The sequence below is a fragment of the Lissotriton vulgaris genome, chromosome 10, assembly GCF_964263255.1.
Source record: "Lissotriton vulgaris chromosome 10, aLisVul1.2, whole genome shotgun sequence".
In the NCBI taxonomy this organism is placed as follows: Eukaryota; Metazoa; Chordata; class Amphibia; order Caudata; family Salamandridae; genus Lissotriton; species Lissotriton vulgaris.
The window spans coordinates 369113015-369136691 of NC_141698.1; the positions used below are offsets into that span (position 1 = coordinate 369113015).

The 23677-nt window shown below is 45.7% G+C and overlaps 1 protein-coding gene across 2 annotated transcripts in view; it reads right to left on the reverse strand.

Moving 5' to 3' along the window:
• The window catches only part of XPO6 (exportin 6), an 824334-nt gene that overhangs the window by 582444 nt on the left and 218213 nt on the right, over nucleotides 1–23677 (reverse strand). For both annotated transcript variants that reach the window (XM_086941189.1, XM_086941190.1), the window contains exons 4-5: nucleotides 13445–13642; nucleotides 2389–2548 (exon numbers count right to left, since the gene is read on the reverse strand). In XM_086941189.1, coding sequence (XP_086797315.1) covers nucleotides 2389–2548; nucleotides 13445–13642 — 358 coding nt within the window. The remainder of the gene's footprint in view (nucleotides 1–2388; nucleotides 2549–13444; nucleotides 13643–23677) is intronic.

A 23677-nucleotide genomic window follows, 5' to 3' on the forward strand; every position in this document is an offset into this window, starting at 1 on the left:
AGGGATTTGTTGGACACTATTTAATACCAGTGTATGTTTGTTGTGTATTTATTTATGTATTGTATAAATTTGCTAATTATGTTTTAATATCATGAGAATAAAAAGAAAATCTTTTATTGCTAACAAAACTTGTGGTTATATGGCTCTAAAATACGGCTGGTTCAGGTCCAGTCAGTGATATGTAATATTGGGACCCTCTATTTTGGCCATTTGTATCCCTACTCTTTAGGCGGGTATTTTTTTTAGTGTTGTCTCTACTTATTTTCCCCTGTTTCACATGCCTAATTATCGATTTCAGCCTTTGATTGGAACTCACAGCACCTTAAGCCGGCCACAGATAGTGCTACTCCAAATTGATTTTCAAGTCTGAGTCCAAATTTCTTGAAAAGGTTCCCTCTTTTTCAGTCCCAGAGGCCTCGAGACCTTCCTCATCTTGTTCGACATCTTCCTGTCCGCAGATATCGGCGTGTGTTCGATTTCCTGTCTCTGCATTTCTTTGTGCCAGACAGTCCCACAGGGTCTTTTTTGATTGAAAACGATCAACAGGCCTCACAATTTTCTTCTGCGCTCGTGGGATAGGCACAGATTACAGACCTCGTGAAGGTTGGTCTGCGGGTACTTCGATTGGTACTGGGGACAGAATCGAAACGGAGTCCGTTCCATCAGCAGAAAAGGTCGCTCTCAAAACATGCCACCCGAGTGAATGACAGTCTTCCAAATATTGATACAGGAGGAAGGAAAACGCAATTGAAACAATACCAATGAAGGTAGAGTGGTTTACCCACCAAAAGGATCCCGAGAACGGTCTTGAACCCGAGCACCGTAATACACATTCGAACCAGATGGCAGAAAGAAAACAATCTAACAATGGAGTTGATGCCCATTTGCACTGTTACTAAGAGGAGGAGTCACCGTACCTCGTGACTCGAAAGACCTTCAAAGAAAAACAACTTGCACACATCCAGACAAAACACTAGATGGCTGGAGCATGCAAAGCATGTGTATCTACAGCCACACATGCTTCGTACATATTGTTACCCAAAAAAGATCATTTTAATTTAAGTGATATACATTTCTATATTTGAAGGATTTTATATATACAGATGGGGTTTCACATCTCATTGGAAAAAAATGTGTGAACCTTGACTTGATTTATAACAATTCTCCACTCATAATACAATGCAGTTGTATTACATTTAAAGAAATCCACGCTGGCATTGTATTTGATTCCTGAATTATCCTAAAAATAGTTGATGGCATTTATTGACACTAGGTGTTCATGTACATATCTGTTAAACCTGGTGAATCAATTTTTTTGTAGAAAAGAAAGGAGAAAGCTACACCATTGATACATATGTGGAATGAAAACGTATGCATATATGTATACACACAATATATTTTTTAAGGACTATTGCTGAAGTATTGTGATCTATGTTTTTTATCTTTTTACATGTCATTTTAAATGTATATTGGTACATGCTATATATACGATTTACAGCACTGAAGAAGGTCCGCTTTGATAGAATAGAATACACTGGCATAATTGCGGATTGTTAATGCTGTATACGGGACCTTGAAGATTCTCTAAAAGAAAACCTTCACTTTACGGCATATAAGGTTTGGTTGTCTATCCATGAGTGTTCCTCTCTATCTGTCCACCACCCAGTGCTCACATTTTTTTTAGATGTGCAAGGTTGAGGCATGCTATAGACTACTAAGATAATTGCTTTGTGAGTGCAGTAAGGATGAGAGAGCGGAAGAAGAGTACTGAAATTATGACAATGCTAGGTATTCCATGCTCCATGTCATCCTGCTCTCCTCCGACTCATTAAAAGTCACATTCTATAGTGGTCAGCGCTTGGTCCGGTAGGGGCAGACAAAGCACAACCATGTGTAAAACAAATAAATTGGTCAGAAATTCCTCGTTAAAAGCTGTCATTTCTTTGAGATGAATTCAGTTACTAATGTTGGCAAAAAAAAATACTTGAACTACTGCTCTCTAACTGAGCCATTGCAAGATATTTAAATAAGTGTTTAGTTGAGCTCGATCAAAATAAACTAGAAATCGTTTTATAAATTGAAGTTCAGGTTTCAGCAACAATGGGTCCGATGGGTTTGCAGTACATCTAAGCCAGTGTTGCGATGGAAACCGAGTATACTTTGCAGGAAGAGTCATGTAGGCTTTGTTTTTTTTATTACCAAGGTAGGTATACAAGACTCTAAAGAGCAGCCACAGCTTTGTACAATTCATGTAACTTTATCAACATTTCAGTAGAGCACTTTAGTGATTTGTAGGACACATTTACTCTTCTGGAGACTGCATATTACAGCAGAATTAGTGCAGAAGATCCAGCTTGTTTTCACTATAACTTTTATTTTGATGTTTACCTGTGAGAAGTCCCAGTACGGTTGGCACTTGACCCAGCAGCAGTTTGCGCAGCTCCTCCTTTCGTGCCACGCTCAAGTCTTCACGTGGGCATGCAAGCTCCTCTGATGTTGTCTTTAACATGATTAGACCCAGAGGCATTGTAGAAGGAGACTGAATTAACTAGATGGGAGAGTCAGAAGGAGACAGGCCATGAGGGTACACAATTCCGAAATTGCCAGTAAATGTTACAAACCAAGTCATTTTATTGACTAATCTTGCCACACAGAGTTAACTATTCTTCTGTACAGAATCTCCAACTAAGTTTCAAACTAACAATTATAACAAAATTGGACATGGGTAAAACCACTTCTTTTACTTTGGGAATGGATGCAATTGACTCCCCTGCACCAAAGCTGCAAATTGTTGGAACTCAGACTTCACTCCTTACTACTTAATACTTACCATATCTAGACACATATGCACAACAAAGGCCGAAATTTGCACAAACCTTAATTGTTTGGGTGTATGGCATCAGTTGTGCCTGCTTGCTTTGGGCATTTGTGAGCAATAAAACGATTAGTTTCTTACCTGTCGGTGTAGTTTTGCAGCTTGAAGATCTTTCTGGATTCACTATGCTGTGCATTATTCCACGGTTTAGTGGTTGGGTCAGGAATTTTAGTCTTTTCTCTGTTTTTTGTTTTTTTTTCGTAGCCAAGGTGGGCGTCGACGTCCCACCTTTTGGTGTCCTTCCTGTGACGTCGGCACGCTTCCTACGGAACCTCCCACTTTTGGGCGCCATCTTCGGATTCTTTTATTCTTGTTTTTGGTGTTGTGTTTGTGAATCCTTTTGCGATATTTTCAAGTTCTTCCTTGAAAGTAAATGAATTTCCACTTGGTCTCTTAAGGTGTCTGTTTGTATATTGTCCTTGTAATTCCACCTTCCTCTCCTGCCTCATCTTTCTGGCGGAGGTCGGTGGGTTCGCTAGTGAATCCAGAAAGATCTTCAAGCTGCAAAACTACACAGACAGGTAAGAAACTATTCGTTTTGCCGCGTGAATCTTTCTGGATTCACTATGCTGTGCATAGACTTTATAGCGGTTTGTTATGTTTGTGGCGGCTGGGTGGTAGATGAGCGCTGGTTGTTGAATATATGTTGAAGCACTTTCTGTCCTACTTGTGCTTCCTTGTTCATTTGCATATCCACGCAGTAGTGCTTAGTGAACGTGTGCACTGAAGCCCATGTTGCCGCCAGGCATATGTCTTGAATGGGTGTGTTAGCCAGGAAGGCTACTGTTGTTCCCTTTTTCCTGGTAGAGTGGACGTGTGCCCCTCCTAGTAGCTCTTGACCTGCCTGCTTGTGGCAGAATTGTATAGTTTGTGCGATACATCGTGCAATGGTGCCCTTTGTTACTGGCCTTCCCAGGAAACTGGTTTTAAGGGTCTGGGAAAAGGGTTTTTAGTCAGGTTCAAGAGAAAGGGCGCACAGTTAAGTATTAGCGCAATGATATTTGGCGATTCAAAATGAACTGTGAGGTGCAAAAAAGGTTGAAGGGATGAGCCCTATAACCCCTCCAAGTAGTGTCAGCACAGGCTGACACTGCGTACAATAAAAAACAGAAACCTACGCACACTCTAATTAATAAACAGTGATGTCAGTGTAGACACTAGAGACAATGAGACAAAGCCTTTCATTTACAAACAAATCAATGGATTTCTTGGAATCAGTAGTTAGAAAGGGTGTCTTTAATGTTCATAAGAACCAGCCGACACGTGTTTCGTCACGTGTGGAACAGTCTTCCGCGACTCCTCAGGGCTAATGAAAATTGGAGAGTCGCTCCGTCGGTGATACTTCCGACCAGACAGGGCCCAGGACTGTTGGCTGATAAAGCGGTAGTAGGAGAATTCTATCAAAAGATATATTTGAAGTGCGTGATCTAGCAAGGTGAATCCATGACGTAGGACACTTCAAACGTATAGGATGAAGGGTAGTGGAGATGTCTAATAAATTCGACAAAGTGTCGTCTCCACAGAGTTAGGGCGTTGAAGAAGAATCAGTTAAGCATTAGATGGAACTGCCTTGGGAGGACAGACGGGTGCATCTGTACAGCAGCTCTTCGCACTGTGTACCGTGTAAGGTCTATTTTGTTCTTTCCATGTAATGCATTACTGCCCTTCTAGCGTCCAGAGTCTGCTGTGCCCTCTCTGCGCTTGTGGATGGTTTCTGAAAAAAGCTTGGTATTTGTATTGTCTGGTTCACGTAAAACCTTGACACCACCTTTGGCATAAAATGTGGGTTTGTTCTTATCACCACCCTGTCATTGTGTATTTGGATGTAAGGTTCTTGTAGCATTAGTGATTGCAGTTCGCTTACGCTGCGTAGCGAGGTGATTGCCACAAGAAAGGCTATCTTCATTGTGAGCATTTGTAGTGAGGATTATGGATGGGTTCGAAAGGCACCTTCATAAGCTCTGTTAAGACTAAATTAAGGTTCCATGCCAGTGGTGCATCCTTTTGGGTGGTGCTACCCTTTTAGCCCCTTCCAGGAACCTTTTTAGGTCACGCCTGGACATCGCATCCGAAGGATGCGTCCAGGCTGGAGACTTAAAGCTGTCTGACACGGGGGAATGAAGGACAAGAAACTGTGACGAGCTTATCCTTGGCTGGATTCAGCTGCGTGCACGCGCACCAACATTCACGCATGCGCACATCACAGCCACACGCATACACAGCACTCACGCATGCGCACATACACACGCATACACAGGCACACCCCCGTCACCTACACGCATACACAGAGACCCCTCCACACACACCAGCCCCTCTCCTCCCGGCTCCACACACACGCACACGCATTTACACTTACACAGACACGCAGGCACCCAGACAGGCAACCCCCCCCCCCGTCACACACACGCATACACACAGACTCCAAGACACAGACACACACACACACACATGCACGCTCACACACATACACAGCCCGCCGCCGCACGGGCGCGCGCGCACACACATGCCCCCCCCCCCCCCAACAAGGCAAAGCCCCACTCACCGCAAAGCCCCACTCACCGGCTTCCTCGGCTCTCACCGGCAGCAGGACTCTTCCTTCCTTCTTCGGCACCGGGGCGCAGGGTAGGCTCCTGCCTGCTCCGGTGCTCAAAACAATCGCAGCTCTTCCGTGGGAGGCGGGGTTGGCTCCCGCCCTCCTACTTCCTGTTTCCGGTTGTCCCGCCCGGCCTGCCTGACTTCCTGGTACAGGCCGGCGGCGGACTGCAGCACGCGCCATGCTTGTTCCAAGGAGAGGCCGGCGGCTTGAGCAGGGGGATGGGCAGTTTGGTGTTTGCGTGGTATAGGGAGGTGAATTCTTAAGTTTTATAAAACGTTATGTTACCACGGTCAGTTCTTCCGTAGAGTTTTAAGTTTTATAAAACGTTATGTTACCACTGTCAGTTCTTCCGTAGAGTCCAGTGCAGTCAGTCAGTGGTATCATTTCAGGATTAGCTTTTTTGCAAAGGTCAGTTTTTCATACACAGTAACTTTCCTCAAAATCGAGGCAGGTGTTACACTTGATTTGTTGTGTGTCGAAAGCCTCAGATACGTATAAATTGACATTCTAGCCAATCACAATGCATTGCCGATGATCCAGTATGCAATAGTGTTTAATATTGCTTTTCATTTACAGATGACTGCATTCAATTCTGGAGCAGCAAGTACATTTCCTGATTTTCCTCTATTGTTTATTTCAGCATTCATTTGCACCCCACCCACTCCCCCCGTTACTTTCAGACTTTTCTTTCTTAAACACTACAGGTCCTGTCTGGCTTCTCCTTCCTGTTCGTGCTACTGAAGTTCAGATGCAGGATTGGAAGTTTTCTTTGCGTATTTGCATAAATGTGTTTTAAATTGGCTGCGGACTCCTGAAAACATGTGGAACTTCAAATGCCCGTGGGTCTTTTGTCTTTATGTTACAGCTTACTGTGTGGGCGTTTCAGTTGGCTCAGGATTTCAGCCTGATCCAGTGAGTGAAATCTGTAATTGTGGGCATGTGAACTTCTGAGGCCAAAATCAGTTGGTTACATGCTAACATGCAATCCACACCATGCACAGTTACCCCAATACGCGCACACACACAAGCACAAACCCACACGTTCATGCAGTTACATTCATTACTGTTACATATATGACCGCACAAGCACTCACGCACATATGAGCTAATTCAGACATGTACAGATATAAAAAAAATAAAGCAAAGACAGACAGATACAAGTGAGTGCAGAGTGACAGTGAGTGCAGAGTGACAGTGAGTGCAGAGTGACAGTGAGTGCAGAGTGACAGTGAGTGCAGAGTGACAGTGAGTGCAGAGTGACAGTGAGTGCAGAGTGAGTGCAGAGTGACAGTGAGTGCAGAGTGACAGTGAGTGCAGAGTGACAGTGAGTGCAGAGTGACAGTGAGTGCAGAGTGACAGTGAGTGCAGAGTGACAGTGAGTGCAGAGTGACAGTGAGTGCAGAGTGACAGTGAGTGCAGAGTGACAGTGAGTGCAGAGTGACCTGAGTGCAGAGTGTGTGCAGAGTGACAGTGAGTGCAGAGTGCGTGCAGAGTGACAGTGAGTGCAGAGTGACAGTGAGTGCAGAGTGACAGTGAGTGCAGAGTGACAGTGAGTGCAGAGTGACAGTGAGTGCAGAGTGACAGTGAGTGCAGAGTGACAGTGAGTGCAGAGTGACAGTGAGTGCAGAGTGCGTGCAGAGTGAGTGAGTGCAGAGTGACAGTGAGTGCAGAGTGAGTGCAGAGTGACAGTGAGTGCAGAGTGACTGCAGAGTGACAGTGACTGCAGAGTGACAGTGAGTGCAGAGTGACAGTGAGTGCAGAGTGACAGTGAGTGCAGAGTGACAGTGAGTGCAGAGTGACAGTGAGTGCAGAGTGACAGTGAGTGCAGAGTGACAGTGAGTGCAGAGTGACAGTGAGTGCAGAGTGACAGTGAGTGCAGAGTGACAGTGAGTGCAGAGTGACAGTGAGTGCAGTGACCTGAGTGCAGAGTGTGTGCAGAGTGACAGTGAGTGCAGAGTGCGTGCAGAGTGACAGTGAGTGCAGAGTGACAGTGAGTGCAGAGTGACAGTGAGTGCAGAGTGACAGTGAGTGCAGAGTGACAGTGAGTACAGTCACTCAGCACCACCACATTATCACTCAGAACCCCCACAGCATCACTCAGACCCACCACAGTACCACTCAGCACCACCACAGCATCACTCAGCATCACTCAGCATCACTCAGCACCACCACAGCACCACCATAGCAACACCATAGCAACACTCAGCACCACCACAGCATCACTCAGCATCACCACAGCCCCATTCAGCACCACCACAGCATCACTCAGCACCACCACAGCACAAATATGTTCTCTCAATGTTTCAAGCTTTATTACAAATGTCACAAAAAGATGTTAATATTTCACTTCTGTTCTTGGATTTCGTTACAATAAAATACACTGAACATAATCTTCACAAAAGTTATTTACAAAAGTTTAAGCTATTGCCATTATAAATTACAATCACTTTTATTAAGTATTAAAAAAAAATAAAAGCCATTGTTATTTGTAATATCAATACATCTAAGTCACGTAAATACAAATGTTGCATTACAAATGCTATAGGTGTCACATTTGCGAAAGTTATAACTATTGGCATTGTAAATGACAAAGCTATTAATTTAGCTATTTTCAAAACCAACACATAAATGAACATTTGGTGAATTACCATTAAAATATTTGACTTTTTTACTAAGATATTATTGTACTCTTTTATACAAACAAAATTTAGATACTGCATAAATAACTTTAACCCCTTCCACACTCATGACGAGCTGGGCTCGTCATGGTGTAGCCTCCTCGTACACTGATGACGAGCCCAGCTCGTCATAAAATAAGGAAAATAGCAATTCCCAGCACAGGAGGGAAATTGCCTTAGCAGCCATGGAGTTAATAAAACATATTTTATATGTAGCTTTTTATGTAAAAAAAAACTATAGCAGAAAGCAAAAAACAATTGCCATTTACAATGCTAATAGCTCAAACTTAAATAATGCGAGACCTATTGCATTGCAAATGCTTGTTACTACTTGTGATGGAAAGAAGCCCTTTCCTGTCTCTCCTATTGTGTAGGCTACTATCGCTGCTGGATGTACTCTCAGCGAGGTGGAACTTAGGTTTGATTTTAGCAGGTGTTAAATATTTTAGCACCGTTGATTCCTTGCTCCTCTTCTTGTGCAGTCTTTTCTTGATACACCATTGTGTGAATATTTTCCATTTTGCCACATAGCACCCCCGTGGGGTAGGTCTCCTTGCCCCTCGTAGCACCTGCAGTGTGCTCTCCGGCAGTTTCAGGTGTGCAAACTATGTCTTCAGGAGCCATGCCGCTAGGCAGAGGCTCTCTGGCTGGAGTACCTCTCCGTTTTGCATGGAGAGTAAGTCCTTTCTTTACCCGAATTTGTGAGGTGGTACCTGCGCCATCTCCACTATTTGTGAGAACCTAGACTGCCTGGCCCACTGTGGTGCCACCAGGATCAGCGTCATGTTGCTGGTTCCACGTTGTCCTTCCCTGGTAGGGGTATAGCTAGGAGGTCTATTTTGAGAGGGATGGCCCATCTCCATATGTCCTGCGCTAGGTTGGATAGTGCGACTGATTGTGTTCCTCCCCGTTTGTTGATGTAGAACATCGTTGTAGTGTTGTCGGTCTGTATCAACACTTTGCCCGTACAGTTGTTTCTGGAAGGCTTTTTGGGCGAGGAACACGGTCTTTAGTTCCAGGTAGTGGATGTGCTTGATCGCATCTGTTGGAGTCCACAGGCCCCACACCTTGAGTTGGTTCATGTGTGCCCCCCATCCCTTCTGGGATGAGTCTGTGGTGATGCTCACTGTTGGGTTTCGTGGTGTTAACGGCTTCCCTTTTGTTATGTTCTCCTTGTTCCACCACGCTATCTCCTCTTGCACTGCGTGCGTTACAGCCACTAGATCTTCCCAACTCCCTGTAGCTTGTGACCATTGTTGTTGCAGTCATTCCTGGAATGGTCTCATGTGTAGCCGTATATTGGGGACTAGGTGTATGTAGGACGCCATGATCCCCATGATCTTTCTCACTGTCCTCACTGTCAGAGCTCGCCCCTTCTGGTACTGATGGGTCTCCTTCAGCAGTGCAAGTGTTGTCTTGTCGCTGGGGAACACTTTGCTCTGAATGGTGTTGATCTGTGCGCCTAAGAAGATCTTCACTTGTTCTGGTTCCATTGAGGATTTCCCCCAGTGTATTGAGAATCTCAGTTCTGTTAGTGTCTTAGTGACCCGCTGTGCATGTTCTTTTGCATTGGTTGTAGGAATTTGCATTCATTAGCCAGTCGTCGAGATAGGGGTATACATGGATCCCTTCCCTCCTTACGTGCGCTGCCACGGCTGCAAGGCACTTGGTGAAGACCCTTGGTTCGTATTTTAGTCCGTAGGCCAGGGCGGTGAACCGGTAGTGTGCTTTGTAGATGGCAAATCTCAGTAGATGTTTGTGCTGTCTGTTCATGGGAATGTGTAGGTAGGCGTCTTTTAGATCTATGGTGGACAAAGTCTCCGTCCCTTATCTGAGGAATGACTTCTTGTAGAGATGTCATTTTGAATTTTTGTGTTCTTATGTATTGGTTTAGGAACCGTAGGTCTAGGATGGGTCTTAACGTTTCGTCCACCTTTGGTACGAGGAAGTAGTTTGAGTACACGCCTTTGTTTCTTTCTTTGAATGGTACTGTTTCTATGGCTTCTTTGTGGAGGAGTTTGTGTGCTTCCTCTATGAGTAGCGCTAGTTCTTTTGCTGAGCGCGCTTTTCTCTTTGGTTTCCTGTTTGGCGGTTTCTTTTCCAGTTCTATGCAGTATCCGAACTGTAGGATGTTCAGTATCCATTTGTCTGGTATTTTCTTCCATTCCTAGAAGAAGTGTTTTAGTCTGCCTCCTACTGGTGTTACATGTTCGTTGATTTTTAGTCCGTGTAACCCTTTTTTGTTGAGTTTGTCGTGCCCCTCCTGTAGAGGTGTTGTGTGGGTGGGCACGCTTGGTGGTGCGGAGTCACTTTGAGGTGGGCTGCTTGCCCCCTCTTCTTGCTTGCCCTGGTCCATTCGCCCTCCCGCGAAAGGACTGGCCCCGAGGCTGGTATTGCCTGCTGGACGTGTCTGCCACATCCAGGGCTGATTTCAGGCATGAGTTAGCTATATTCTTGCCTTCCTCCACCAGGTGTGTTGCCCTCGGTTGGTATTGCTCGGGGAGGCGTTTGAGCAGTTGTCCGACCTCGTCCCAATGCTGGTACGCATGTCTGTTGAGTAGGGCACTAGAGTTGGCAATGCGCCAGTGTACTGCTGCATTCCTCTATTTTCCTTCCAGTGAGGTCTATCCTCTTACTCTCTTTGTCTGGTGGTGGGCATGAGTTTGTGGGGACGTTGGGTCTTTTTCTGGCTGTTGCTGCAATGATGGAGTCAGCTGTGATGGATCCCTGGATGTAGGGAGGATCCTTAGGAGTGTTTGTATTTCTTCTCTGTCCTAGGTGTGACAGGCCTGCAGCTTGCTGGTTCTTTGAATGCCTCCCTCCCCTGGTCCAGGACACTTGGTAGCATGGGGAGGAATTGACTCCTGGTTTGAGTGGGGAGCAGGGTCTCTAAGAGGAAGCAGGCTTTTGGTTTTTCTTCCTCCAGTTTTACTCCATAAGCTGTTGCCCCGTTCCTGATAACCATGTTGTAGATACCAATGTCATCTGACGGCGAAGGCCTCGAAGGATACGTCTCCACGGCCTCTTCTGGGCTTACGGGGTCAAGGACCTGCCAATCCAGGTCCTGCGCCACCGAGGATGCCGAGCCTAAACTTGTGTGCTGGTCTTCCTCGCCTTCGTATAGGCTCTCTACCTCTTGGTGTTCTTGGGGCTCTGGAGTTTGGCGGCTCTTGTGCGTAGAACTCCTCTTCGTCCTCGACCTCTACGATCGTCGTCTTCGACGGGATGGTGAACCTCTTCATCCACTCGTCAAATTCGCTTTTCCTTTGCAGGATGTTATCCATTTCGGCCTCGAGCAGTCTCTTTTTCCTTTCCATCTCGGTGGCCTGTTTGGCGTTGAGGGTTTTGGATGATCTCTTCGACGTAGACGTCCAAGTCGCCTTCGGGTCCTTTTCCTTTGGCGTCGAGCGCGCCTTTTCGGGGGCGTGCTTCGACGACCTAGGTTTTTCTTGGGTTTTCGCCGTCTGGGAGTCCTTTTTGAAGGATCCCCTGGGCTGTTTGGACTTGGATGCAGCTGCGGCCGCCAAAATTTTCGGCACCATTGCTCCTTTCGTGGACTTAGACTCTGTTTTTCGAGAGTCTGACTCAGGCTTAAGAGTCTGTCGGGGCTTTAGTGGTCGATGTCTCTCTTACCCCTTTTGATGTTTTCCAATCGGTCTCTACCACCGTGAAGTCATCTGCTTCTTCGGCAATGTTGTCCTCTTCCTCCCTGGAGAGGCCCAAGTCTCGAAGCGACAGAGGTTGACCTTGGCCTTGCATGCCGTAGTTGGCTCTCCTCTGTCTCTCTCTCTCACCCGGAGGGTCTTCGTGGTGAAGACGGAGCAGGCGTTGCAATCCTTGCTCTCGTAGTCGACCGGCAGGCAGAGGTTGCAAACCGGGTGCTGATCCTTCTGCGGGTATTTGTGGTGGCAATTGCGGCAGAATTTGAACGGGGTCATGTCCATTCCTGCGCTCAGGGGGCCCCCTGGGTGCACATTCTCTGTTGGACGTCGAAGTCTTCGATGTTCTCCTCCTTCTTCGTCGTCCCGGCGCAGTGGACTTGTTTCTGGATGTATTCTCCCAACTTTTTTCGGTAGATTTCATTCACTTCCTTCTTTTCTCCAAAAACTCTGGAGCCTCTTGGTGACGATCCAGACTCAACGGCGGAAAAAAGAATCCGGAGATGGCGCCCAAAGGTCGGAGCTTCCGCAGGAAGCGTGCCGGCGTCACAGGAAGGACACCAAAAGGTGGGATGTCAACACCCACATGGGCTACGAAAAAAAAAAAAAAATTTAAAAGAGAGAAAAGAAAAGACTATGATTCCAGACCCAACCACTAGACCCCGGAATAATGCACAGCATAGTGAATCCATAAAGATTCACGCTGCAAAACTGGTCTATCAGATGTCTTCTACCTACTCCAGACAACTGCCAACTCAGTAGTTAACCGGAGCAATAAGCAATGAAGAAGGATCCAGGCTTCCAATTTTTTACTATGTGTCCACTAATGCTGCAGTGCATGTCTATAGTATCACTATTCAGGACCTAGGGTAAAATTGGAGTGGGACAGGGAGTTCAGAGTTGCTCTTCTGATAGATTGATAACCCCATACCCTATAACTTACTGATCAACAACGAAATTGAACTACTGTTGTAAATGACCAATCTGGCAAGCTATCATTGTATCTCAAATGTAGTTGCACATAATACATTTACAATCTTAAAACTGCATATTTTCATTTTGTTAAAAGTTTTAAAGTAAAGACTAAGCACCTTTCTCAAAGTAAACATTTTTAGATATTTTGTGCCACATCAATGTTTCTACACCCCCTGGAAGCTCTAGAATTGGCTAATCATAAATAAACCAAAAAGTAGCCCAAATGAATGTATAATTTTCTTCGAAGGTGAAACAGACTTAAATGCCACTTTTAATGACAGATTAATAATATACTTACTCTAGAAAAGGCCAACACTTAAACCTTGGTATAAACAAGGTCTCTTCTACAGTATTTGTTGCACTTCCTCTAGACAGCCAAGTGCTAGTGATCATTAAGCAGGGGACGCAGCAAGCAGGATGGCAGGGGAAGAGGCAGGTAGGGTAGTAGAGTACATAAGCCCAATGTACAGAAGACTATTTTCAAATTCAAGGCAACCAATCTCAAGATGTATACAAATAGGACAGCAGGAGTAACCATGAACAAGCATTCTTTTAATTTCTACTTGGATAATGGACAGACAGGACATTGGAACTTGGTGAAGAGATGGCATGTAGGCCTCAAGGACAGTTCCCCCATACACTGTTCCCAACTCCTCCTTACCTGCAGGATGTTGGTGAAGAAGTCATGGTAAAACATGGGCCAATCCTGTCTACCAATATCCACGATGACCTTGCAGAGTTTGTTGCGGATGAAGTAGGGCAAAGACTTGTGGTGGGCCAAGAGGAGTTTGGGCAGGCAGTTCCTAATTTCCATCTTATCTGGAGAGGGTACCCCCAACCACATCTTATTGATCAGGTTCTTCAAAAGACAAAACAAAGGAAGAGTTGACAAGGTATGCACAGCAGCAAATGCATGACATATTATTTGCAGTTTGTTTATGTTTTATTAAAAAGATCACAGATAAACCACACTGAAATAAAGAGTATAAAATCTTAATGTTTTACAATTTGGGAACGTGTTGTGCTCCTTAATGGGCCTATGGAATGTTTTTGCTTAATTGCAAAAGCAATATGCTAATCAGGGAACACACACTAAATCTGCTGGCTTATCACATGACAAGCCATACGTATTTCTTTGTCAGACTTGGATTCTTTTGTCAGAACATTCTTAAGGTTCAGCTTTAAAAACAGTGATGAATAAAATTGATTTCCAAGATTGTTACTGAGACTAGATGACTTCGGCAAGCAAGACTGAGGCCAGTCTATAAAATGCGGTCGCTCAAAAAACAAATAATTCTGATGCCCAAGAAGCAGACTCTCAGGCATAAGACTGGGCTGATCCATGAAAAACAGACCAAGAGGCTGAACCCAGAGAGGCATACCCAGAGCAGGAACTCAGGAGGGCAGCCCTAGGGAAGTAGACCCAGATGGAGAACCGAGGCCAGCTGACTCAGAGGCAGAACTTCATGGTCCAAAGATGGCCAACAGGTTGGTACATTAAAGCCACGCATAGTCCAGCAGTCTACAAACTACAGAAATGTAAATGCTTACGTAACATGGTTATTGTGCTACCTGTGTCCTATTAATTAGACTGTGTCATATTTCATGTTTTTCCATCAATGAAACTGACAGTAGCGGAGTTGCTCCTTAACTTTTCTGACAGAAGAGCTCTAGGTTTTGCTGGGCTCAAGGTGCACACAATGTACACCACGCCAGTAGGTGAAGCTACATGGAGGGAAGAAGATGTTTCCTGTAACCCTGAATGGGAGGCGGTCTACTCCCCCAGATACGTCCCAAATGTTGGTACAGAGTGCTATTTGTGTAGCATTCTACATGTTTTTTGTGTAAGTGGAAAACTGTGCAGGATGAAAGGTATTCAAAGGAGGACACAAGTTTCAGCACAAAGGAGTATCATCCTTTCAAGTAGTTGTCAGTATTGCTTTCTATTAACGTGCCAACCTGTATTCTACCATCCTGGGGCTCTGTCCCAGACATCCTGTAATGACTAGTGTGCTCAGGAACATACATCAGCTTCCCTACCAGCCAGCCTCTGCGCCTCACACATTAGTGCCCTCCATGACCAGATTTCTGATGGAGTTTGGGAGTAATTTCTAATGACGCATAGTTCCCAGGTTCCAAACCCTATCTCAACTCTTGGTGTAAATCCAGAATGACTGATTCAGCTACTTTTGATTTCTACCATTAGTTTCAGTGGGAAACCCATGAGCCAAATACACAAATGACCCCTTGCTGAATTCGAAATTTTGACTAGTTTTCAGAGATGTATAGCTTTCCAGTCAAGGTCACAGTTTCTACCACAAACTGCAATTGATTTAAGCCACAAAAAGTAGGTAAAATGGACTAGCACTTCGAGAAACCCAAACACTGTGGTAATTTTTCATTAATAGTTCTGCTTATTCCATACTGCTGAGAGATGATGCTCTTAGAACAACAACCCTTTTGTTGAAGCCATTTCTTTAGAAGAAAAACACTGCTGAATGTACAGCACTTTTGCCCATTTTCTAAGGAAATAAACCCCAGGTTTTGCTATACTTTGCCTATTTTCTTGGGTTCCTCCAGGGGAATTCAGAAACCCTAGGTACCTTAGAATGTCCAAGAGGTGTAGTGGAAAAAAGGATGCAAACTTTGTATGCATTTTGTGGAGAAAAAAAGAACGATGAAGGCTTAATCGTGAGTCACTTAACCTCAGAAAACAGTGATCACCAATATGGCGGGAAAACCCTCAGCTGCTAACTGGTTTAGATGCCGGAGAACTCAGGTTTACAAACATTGCTATGGACAGAGTAGTTAGATTATCTGGAGAGCAGGTGGTGAAAAGGTGGGCAGAAATGCAAGCTATTATCTAAAGAACAGAAGTATTTCAGCTCAAAACCAAAACCGCACCAACACCATTCCATCTATAAATACAAATGCAGACTACAGCATTCAGAACACCAATTATAAATTATAGTACATTATTTCCTACAAAAATGTATTTCATTAATCTCATTCATTTAAGGTCTTGTAAACATGTAGCTAAAGTACAATCCAATCAACAAAACCATCAGGGGACTATGGCATTTTTATGAATCAAAACTGAAGACAACAATCAACTCAAAGGTATCTGCCTCATTCACATGCCTTTATATCCACCAGCAAACATGAGCATTTATACCCACTAGCAAACAAACTAACATTAGAAAATAAGAAATACAGACTATTATTTATATTTATTTGTAGTATTTATAAAAAACACAGTGACCAGACTGGTATCCTGGCCCTGAGCACAGATTACTCAAGGAGAGCTAGCAAAGAGATAGTATGTCCATCACAGACATATAGTGTTTTGGAAATAACCAGGTGTTTAGGACTTTCCTAAATTTCAACAAGTCCCTATGCACTCTCAGAGTAGGTGGAAGCCTATCCCATGACTGAGCAGCTTACACTGAGAAGGCTTGTCCACCTTGCCCAACCTTTCGGAACCTGTGCAGCTGAATAAGATTAGCCGAGGCAGATTGCAGAGGTCTCCTCTGAGCACATCTAATCAGTCTGCATTGCAGCGATACAGGACCCTTTTTCTGAAGGGCTTTAAACACAATACACATGGATTTGAAAAGAATCCTCTGCCCCACAGGGAGTCAATGAAGTTCCCCAAGGTCACTGGATGCAGAGGATCTTCGAGGTCTATTTAGTACCAGTTTACCCGCAGCTATCTGGACTCTTTGCAATCTCTTAATCAGATAGTCAAGGGCACCAAGGAGAACAGCATTGCAGTACTCTAGTTTACGAAGTACAACGCTCTGTACAATTAAGGACTTCGCATGTGCACGTAGCACTGGAAATAGCTTTCGGAGATCAAGGAGTAATTCCAAGCAAACTCTGGCCATTTTAGTGACATGCTTCTCAAGGGAAAGATGTTAATCAAAGGTAAATCCGAGGTTACGTACAGCTTCTGATGAGTGCAGCTCCATCTCTGTAAGTAGTGGCCAAAGTTTGGGGATAAAGTCATGGGAATCTTATTTGCTGAGCAGCAGCGAAATTTTGTTTTATCTGCATTTATTTTAAGGGAGTTTGCGTTCATCCATTTTGCGATGTCTACTAAACAATTCAGAAAGATCTTTACAGTATCCGGTTGATTGTTGTTGAGTGGCATGATCAGCTGTGCATAATTTTCGTAGTTAAAGCAATGTTGTGCAATTTTATTAGGGAGATTAGTGACTTCATATAGATATTGAACAGTATGGAGCTAAGTGCCGACCCTTGTGGCACTTTGTGTTGGATGCATCTGAAGCCTGAACAGTAGGGGGGTAGTAGGCCACTGCCTGGCAGTGATCCTGCAACTGGGATTTCGTCCACTCTAATATACTATCAGCAACACGCAGGAAAGCTAGTCTTACTAGCAGGGTGTGATGATTAACCCATATCTAAGACTGCAGACAGGTCAAGCAAAATTAATATTGTATATTGGCCACTATCTACCCTCATATGGATCTCGTCCATGGCGCTCAATAGGGCTGTGTCTGTGCCGTGGCCAAGTCTAAATCCACATTTTTCCTCCTCTAACAAGGAGTGTGACTCTAAATATGTAGATAAAATCCTGCTGATTTGACGTTCCAGTATTTTTGCGGGAAAAGGTAGGAGCGAAAGAGGCCTATAATTGCCTAGAACCGCTGGGTCTGCAGATGATTTTTTCAGCAGGGGCCTACCTATGGCTTTTTTACAGCTTCGAAGTACCAGCCTGGATTACAGGTACTGGTTACAAAGTTGTAACAGTGGCATAAGCTTGTACGCCCACTTTTCTATTCTCTGGGTGTGAGGGTCTAAAAGAGATGCAGATATCATAGCAATATTGCTTAGATCAAAACAGTCAAATTGATGGTAACTATTCGTAGAAGAGTCCAGTCTGTCGCCATATTTTTTGTGCGTTCTTTCTGATAAAAGGGCATGAAATTTCGTTTTACTAATATAGGAAATTTGTGAAGAACCACAATCTTATATTTTTAAGGGACAAGGGAGACCTAAGGGTATAAAGGGACCACGGATATACGCGTTTCTAAAGGAACAGCAGTTCTTTAAGCGAAAAATTTCACATATCAGTTATACATAAATATACAATTAAGTCTACGTATGATACTCAAATGGAATACACATTTATATTTATTGAAGCGAAATAAAAACAATGCAGCAGGAAATCAAACAAAAGGAAGGTCACATAAAGCTTCCAAGCTCAAGCATATCAATGTGACAAATTTGAGAACATAATGGTTGAGTCCAAAACTAAAAGTACCAATGCTCACATATATTAATGAACACTTTCAGCTTTTGAGTCAAGGAACCCTAGCCAATGACGTTGCGATACATTAGTAAGGTCATTGTTGCAAAGGTGTCTGCGTTTGGCTTACGCCCTGAAACACCTGATGTGAAGTTGTACTTGAGAAACATCCTCTGTCTGCCGATCTTCGGATCAGTGTTGCCCCCTCTAAATGGGTCCCCCTGAATTGCAGGGCTCCCATTGACTTAACAGTTTCATTATCCTTCTTCAGTTGTGGAAGGGTGTCATCCACTGTAAAATACACGTGATGATGGATGGAATGTTGCACAATGGCAAAACATTCACCCCCAGTCACAGATCAGGGTTTAATCCATCATTATTTTGCTCAGCACGCTACCCCAGTTCAGACATGGCCGTATGCAAATCAGTCTTGACCCTGTACTTCATGGGAACAGTCCAGCCTGAACTGCCAAGCCATGTCTTCCCTGGACCGGAATCAAGCATCCTAGGACGGGTTTCTGGCTATCAGCCGTCATCAGCCAGGATAGCTTGACTCCAGTGGCTTAGTGGGCATGGGACCCACGTCTGGGCATACCCTTCCCACATAGGGCAAACAGCAAAAAACACACAAGTTGATGGACGGAATGTTGCACATTGGCAAAACATTCACCAGAGTCACAGATCTGGGTTTAATCCATCGTTATTTTGCTCACCACGCCTCCCCAGTTCAGACATGGCCATATGCAAATAAGTCTTGACCCGTTTTTCCCTTGCATTCAGAGTCTTCGACTTGAAGTCTGTGTAGGCCTTTGCAGTTGTCACTCTTGAGCTCGAGCAGAATACAAAGGTTACACACCTAATGGCTGTCTTTCTGGGCGAATTGATGGTGGCACTTCGGACAGATCTGGAATGGGGTCTTCTCCATATCATGCGGGATAAGAGCCCCCCGTCCGGATATTCTTCGATTCGCCCTCGACCTTTAAGTTTGAAAAATTCTTATTCAGAATCTCTTTTCGGTGGTCTTCCTTGGTGTTTCCTCTACGGAACATTGTCCAAACTCTTCTTTTCGTAAATTGGAGAGCCTTAAAATAAGCTTCAAGAAACAAATAAAAGAATCTGAATATGGATACAACGGATGGAAGCTTCCGAGGAGGGCATTTGACATCAGGAGGGGCTGGAATCAACACCAAATGGTGGGATAGTCGATGCCCAACAACAAAAAAGAAGAACTACTAGTACACTGGAGAATTCCAGACCCAACCATTTAATGGCAGAATAATGTACAGTATGTGAAACCAGAAAACATTCACGCTGAAAAACTAAGTTACGCAGTATCGAATATGCTACTTACCAGTACGCATCTGTTCTTGGCATGTAGGGCTGCTGACATTCATATCTGTGCATAGATCGCCGCCTAGTGTTGGGTCCGGATGATTGCACATTGTTGTCCTGGAAGAGTCTTCGAGGTATCACAAGATAGGTGGCTCCTCCCCTAGACTACAGTGCGCATGGGCATCGACTCCATCCCCAGATTGTTTTTAGCCATTGTGGCCAAGATGGAGTGAAACTCAGTGAATGATGGCCATGAGTATATGTGAATACTGCAGCTGCTACAGGCGCCGGGGAGGAGGGCGGGCGATATGCATGTCAGCAGCCCTACATGCCAAGAACAGATGCATACTGGTAAGTAGCATATTCGGTTCGAGGCATGTGGGCTGCTGAATTCATATCTGTGCATAGAATACATAACAGTCCCTCCATTAGCGGAGGCCGCCCGTGCTAGCTGCAGCAGTTTGGAAAAGTGTTTTGAGAACAGCCTGCCCTACAGCTGCCTGCTGTTTGGAGTGCACATCAACACAGTAATGCTTAGTAAATGTGTGTGTGGTAGACCATGTGGCTGCTCTACATATGTCTTCCAAAGGAATGTTTCCAAGGAATGCCATAGAGGCCCCCAACTTTCTGGTGGAGTGGGATCTTGGCGGAATGGTAAGAGTGCGTTTTGCTTTTAGATAGCAGATCTGGATACATTTAACGATCCACCTAGCAATACCAGCCTTGGAAATAGGGTTACCTTTGTGGTGTGGTGCAACGGCGACAAAGAGTTGCTTAGTTTTCCTAAAATCCTTGGTCCTATCGATGTAATACATTAGGGCCCGTTTAACGTCAAGAGTATGTAGCATCGGGGAGGAGCCAAGCTCTACAACGAGATGGCCGCACGTTAGCTCGGCTCCGCCGCCCTACCTGCCTGAAATCTAATATCCTGTCGATTATCCTGCCCAAAACGGACAACAACTTCTATGCAGAGCTTTGCAGCAACTTACCATCCATCCCGGTGGGTCCAGTGTTCGGTGGATCCACAGCGGTGCCCTCCCGGACAGTGCAGCCTTCCCGGGACTGAGACCGGGGCCTCGCCCTTAGCGAGTTGCCGGCGAGACGGTGTCGGCGTTGGCCTCGGGTGGAGGTCTGGGGCCGGCCGGAAGATGCCGATGTGCGAAGAGCCCGGAGGCAAATGAACGCGCCTGGGACACTCGTCCGGTGCTCCAGAGGTGGTGTGCGGCAAGTTGTGGGTTGGGGACGCCGTGTTTGGTGGCTGCCCCCTTTGTTGCCGTCCGGCCGTACCGGGCTCCTTCACTTGGTGGCGAAGAAGGACCTTGGTGGAACGATGTCACCGGCGGGTCCCCCTCCCTTGTGATCACTATTTCAGCGCTGTGGGTGCTGCTTGTGCGCTTGAGGGGGGTCCCACCGGGGTTCTGCAGTTGTGCTCACCCTTGGAAGCTAATCCGGAGAGACGGCGTAATTGTCGCAAAATGGCGGCAGCTGCCATGTTTTGTGCAGGGTCCCGGGATGCCGATTTCTTGCCCTTGCACTCCTCCTGGGCCTGTACTGATGAGCTCGAGCCCACGGTGAGCGACGTCCTGCAAGCTTTGAGGTCCTGGAGGTCGACCTTGGTCCGGGATTCCTGCGTGCAGAGGGAAGCAATGGCCGCCATTCCTCCCAGGCCAGCTTTTGAGGATGCGGATGGGTCCGGTGCGGTCGCTGATTGTTCCCCGCTTCCTGGCCAGGGAGGCAATGGTCCTACTCATGAACGGTTGGAACCGCTGGAGTTCATTGACATTGGTATATACGGCTGCTGTGAACTGTATCTGCATTGCCCACGTGAGAGGGGATCCTATTGGCTGCTTCCGTTTATACTCCAGCAACTTTTCCATGGCCTCTCTTCATCGCCATGTCCTATGCCCACTGGATCTACGTACATAGTGACGATGGCCAAGAAGGGACTAGGATGAACCCGGGTTTTTTCAGAGGACTACTGACTGGTATATGGAGTTATGGACTGCCTTACATTGTGATACTTTGTTGACTCCTTCGTATTTGCGTGTGGCTGAATACTTGCTAGTTTCGTTTTCGGCATTACTCATTGCGTAAGCGGGCGGGGGTCGTACCATATGCTACTGGTTCCTCCCCCCAGGCCCTTTCTTTCTCCCTTTCCTTTTCCGTTTCCCTATACTCTCTTTTTCTATATTTCGGGTTCATTATTAGGGCGACAGGCACGCTGCTGGGGGGGGGGGGGGGGGGGGGGGGGAGGCCGTAGCCTTCTGCAGGGGTGCAGGGTGGGATGGGTGGAGTAGGGTCTATTAGGTAGTTCTTTGTTTCTATGGCTCTTTTGTATCCTTTCCTTGGGTCTCCACGACTGTTTGTAACCCCGAGGGGTGAGTTACTGTGAGAGGAGGAATAGATATTTTACGACATATGATACTCGTGGCACTGTTTCCCCCTGATTTATTGCTCTGCCCCCAAGCATGTTCGCTATTTGTATTATTGCTCGCCATTATCTTTGAGGGGCGGGTACAATGGCGTTGAGTCCCCCTACTTCCTTTTTTCTTTGGTCTTCTCGTTTTCTTATTTCTGGGGTTGGGATGTATAGTGATTGCAGCCTATCTGTTTCCCTGATGGTTTTTACTACTGCGGAATTGCTGTTCAGTTCGTCTCTGGGTACATGTGGTTGGGCGTGGACACTACCATTGAGGAATTATAAGCGGACCTATGTTTTGCATGCTATGGACCTGTCTGATTACTGCTCTTTTGTTGTACTGCAATGACAGTTGGATTATTCCCCGCCATGTACTCCAGGTTGCTATCTATACGTCCGATCCTTTATTCTTTAAATATATAAAATTAACCTACTCAAATCCTGTATCGAGTGGTTCTAGTTAGCTGATAATATTGACTTGCTGCGCTTGATAATATCGTCTAACCACTCTGTGCCTTTAATTGATGATGGTGCTTTCCAGTTTTGCTCCGTGGCCGGCCCCTGGGTTGTAGGCCCGTATTTGTATGCATCCATTTTCTCAAATAAAGGTTTTCAAAAATTTAAAAAAAAAAGAAAAAAGAGAGTATGGAGCATCCGCTCCGCCAGTGACTCAGGATTTTGAAAGAAAACAGGTAATTCGATTGTTTGGTTGATATGAAATTGAGACACAACCTTGGGTAGAAATTTAGGGTTAGTGCGAAGCACTACCCTGTTGGAATGAATTTGAATAAATGGCTCTTGGATAGTGAGGGCTTGCAATTCACTAACCCTCCTTAGCAATGTAATTGCTATGAGGAAAGCCACTTTCCACGTCAAGAACTGAATCTCGCAGGAATGCAGTGGTTCAAAGGGAGGACCCATCAGCCTGGTAAGGACCACATTGAGGTTCCACTCAGGGGCTGGTGGGGTCCGTGGCGGAATGACTCGTTTGAGCCCTTTCAGAAAAGCCTTCATGGCAGGCACCCTGAAGAGGGAGAGGTGCTGCCTATTTTGGAGATAAGCGGCCATTGCAGACAGATGAATGCGAATGGAAGCATAGGCCAGATTACACTTGTACAGATGGAAAAGGTAACAGATGATGTTCTGAATAGAAGCATCCAGTGGGTTAATGTTGTGGTCTGCACAATAAATGACAAACCGCTTCCATTTTGCCGCATAGCATGCTCTGGTGGTGGGCTTTCTTGCCTCCCGAATGATGTCCATACAGTCGGGAGGTAAGTGCAGGTAGCCAAACTCTAGGACTTCAGGAGCCAGATCGCCAGGTTGAGCTGTTGCGGATCCGGGTGCTGAATGTCGCCATGGCTCTGCGTCAGAAGGCTGGGTGTGAGATGTAGCCTTTGATGCGGTACCACGGACAGTTCTAGAAACGTGGTGCACCATGGTTGGCGAGCCCACGTTGGAGCAACCAGGATGAGAGTCATCGAGTGCTGCCTGAGCTTGCGTGCTACCAGCGGTATCAGAGGTGCTGGGGGAAAAGCGTACGCAAATTTGCCTGACCAGTTCATCCATTCGCATTGCCCTGAGACTGCGGGTGTGGGAACCTGGCGGCGAAGCTTTGGCATTTTGTGTTCTCCCTTGTGGTGAAGAGGTCGATCTCTGGATGACCCCACCTTCGGAAGTACGGTTGGAGAACTGATGGATATATCTCCCACTCGTGCATTTGGTGGCTGTGCCTGCTGAGCAGGTCCGCCATCTGATTGTCCTTGCCCGGGAGGTGCTCTGCCATGAGGAAGATGTTCCTCTGAATGGCCCACTTCCACATGCTCTGAGCCAAATGAGACAGCTGCGGAGAGTGTGTTCCTCCCTGCTTT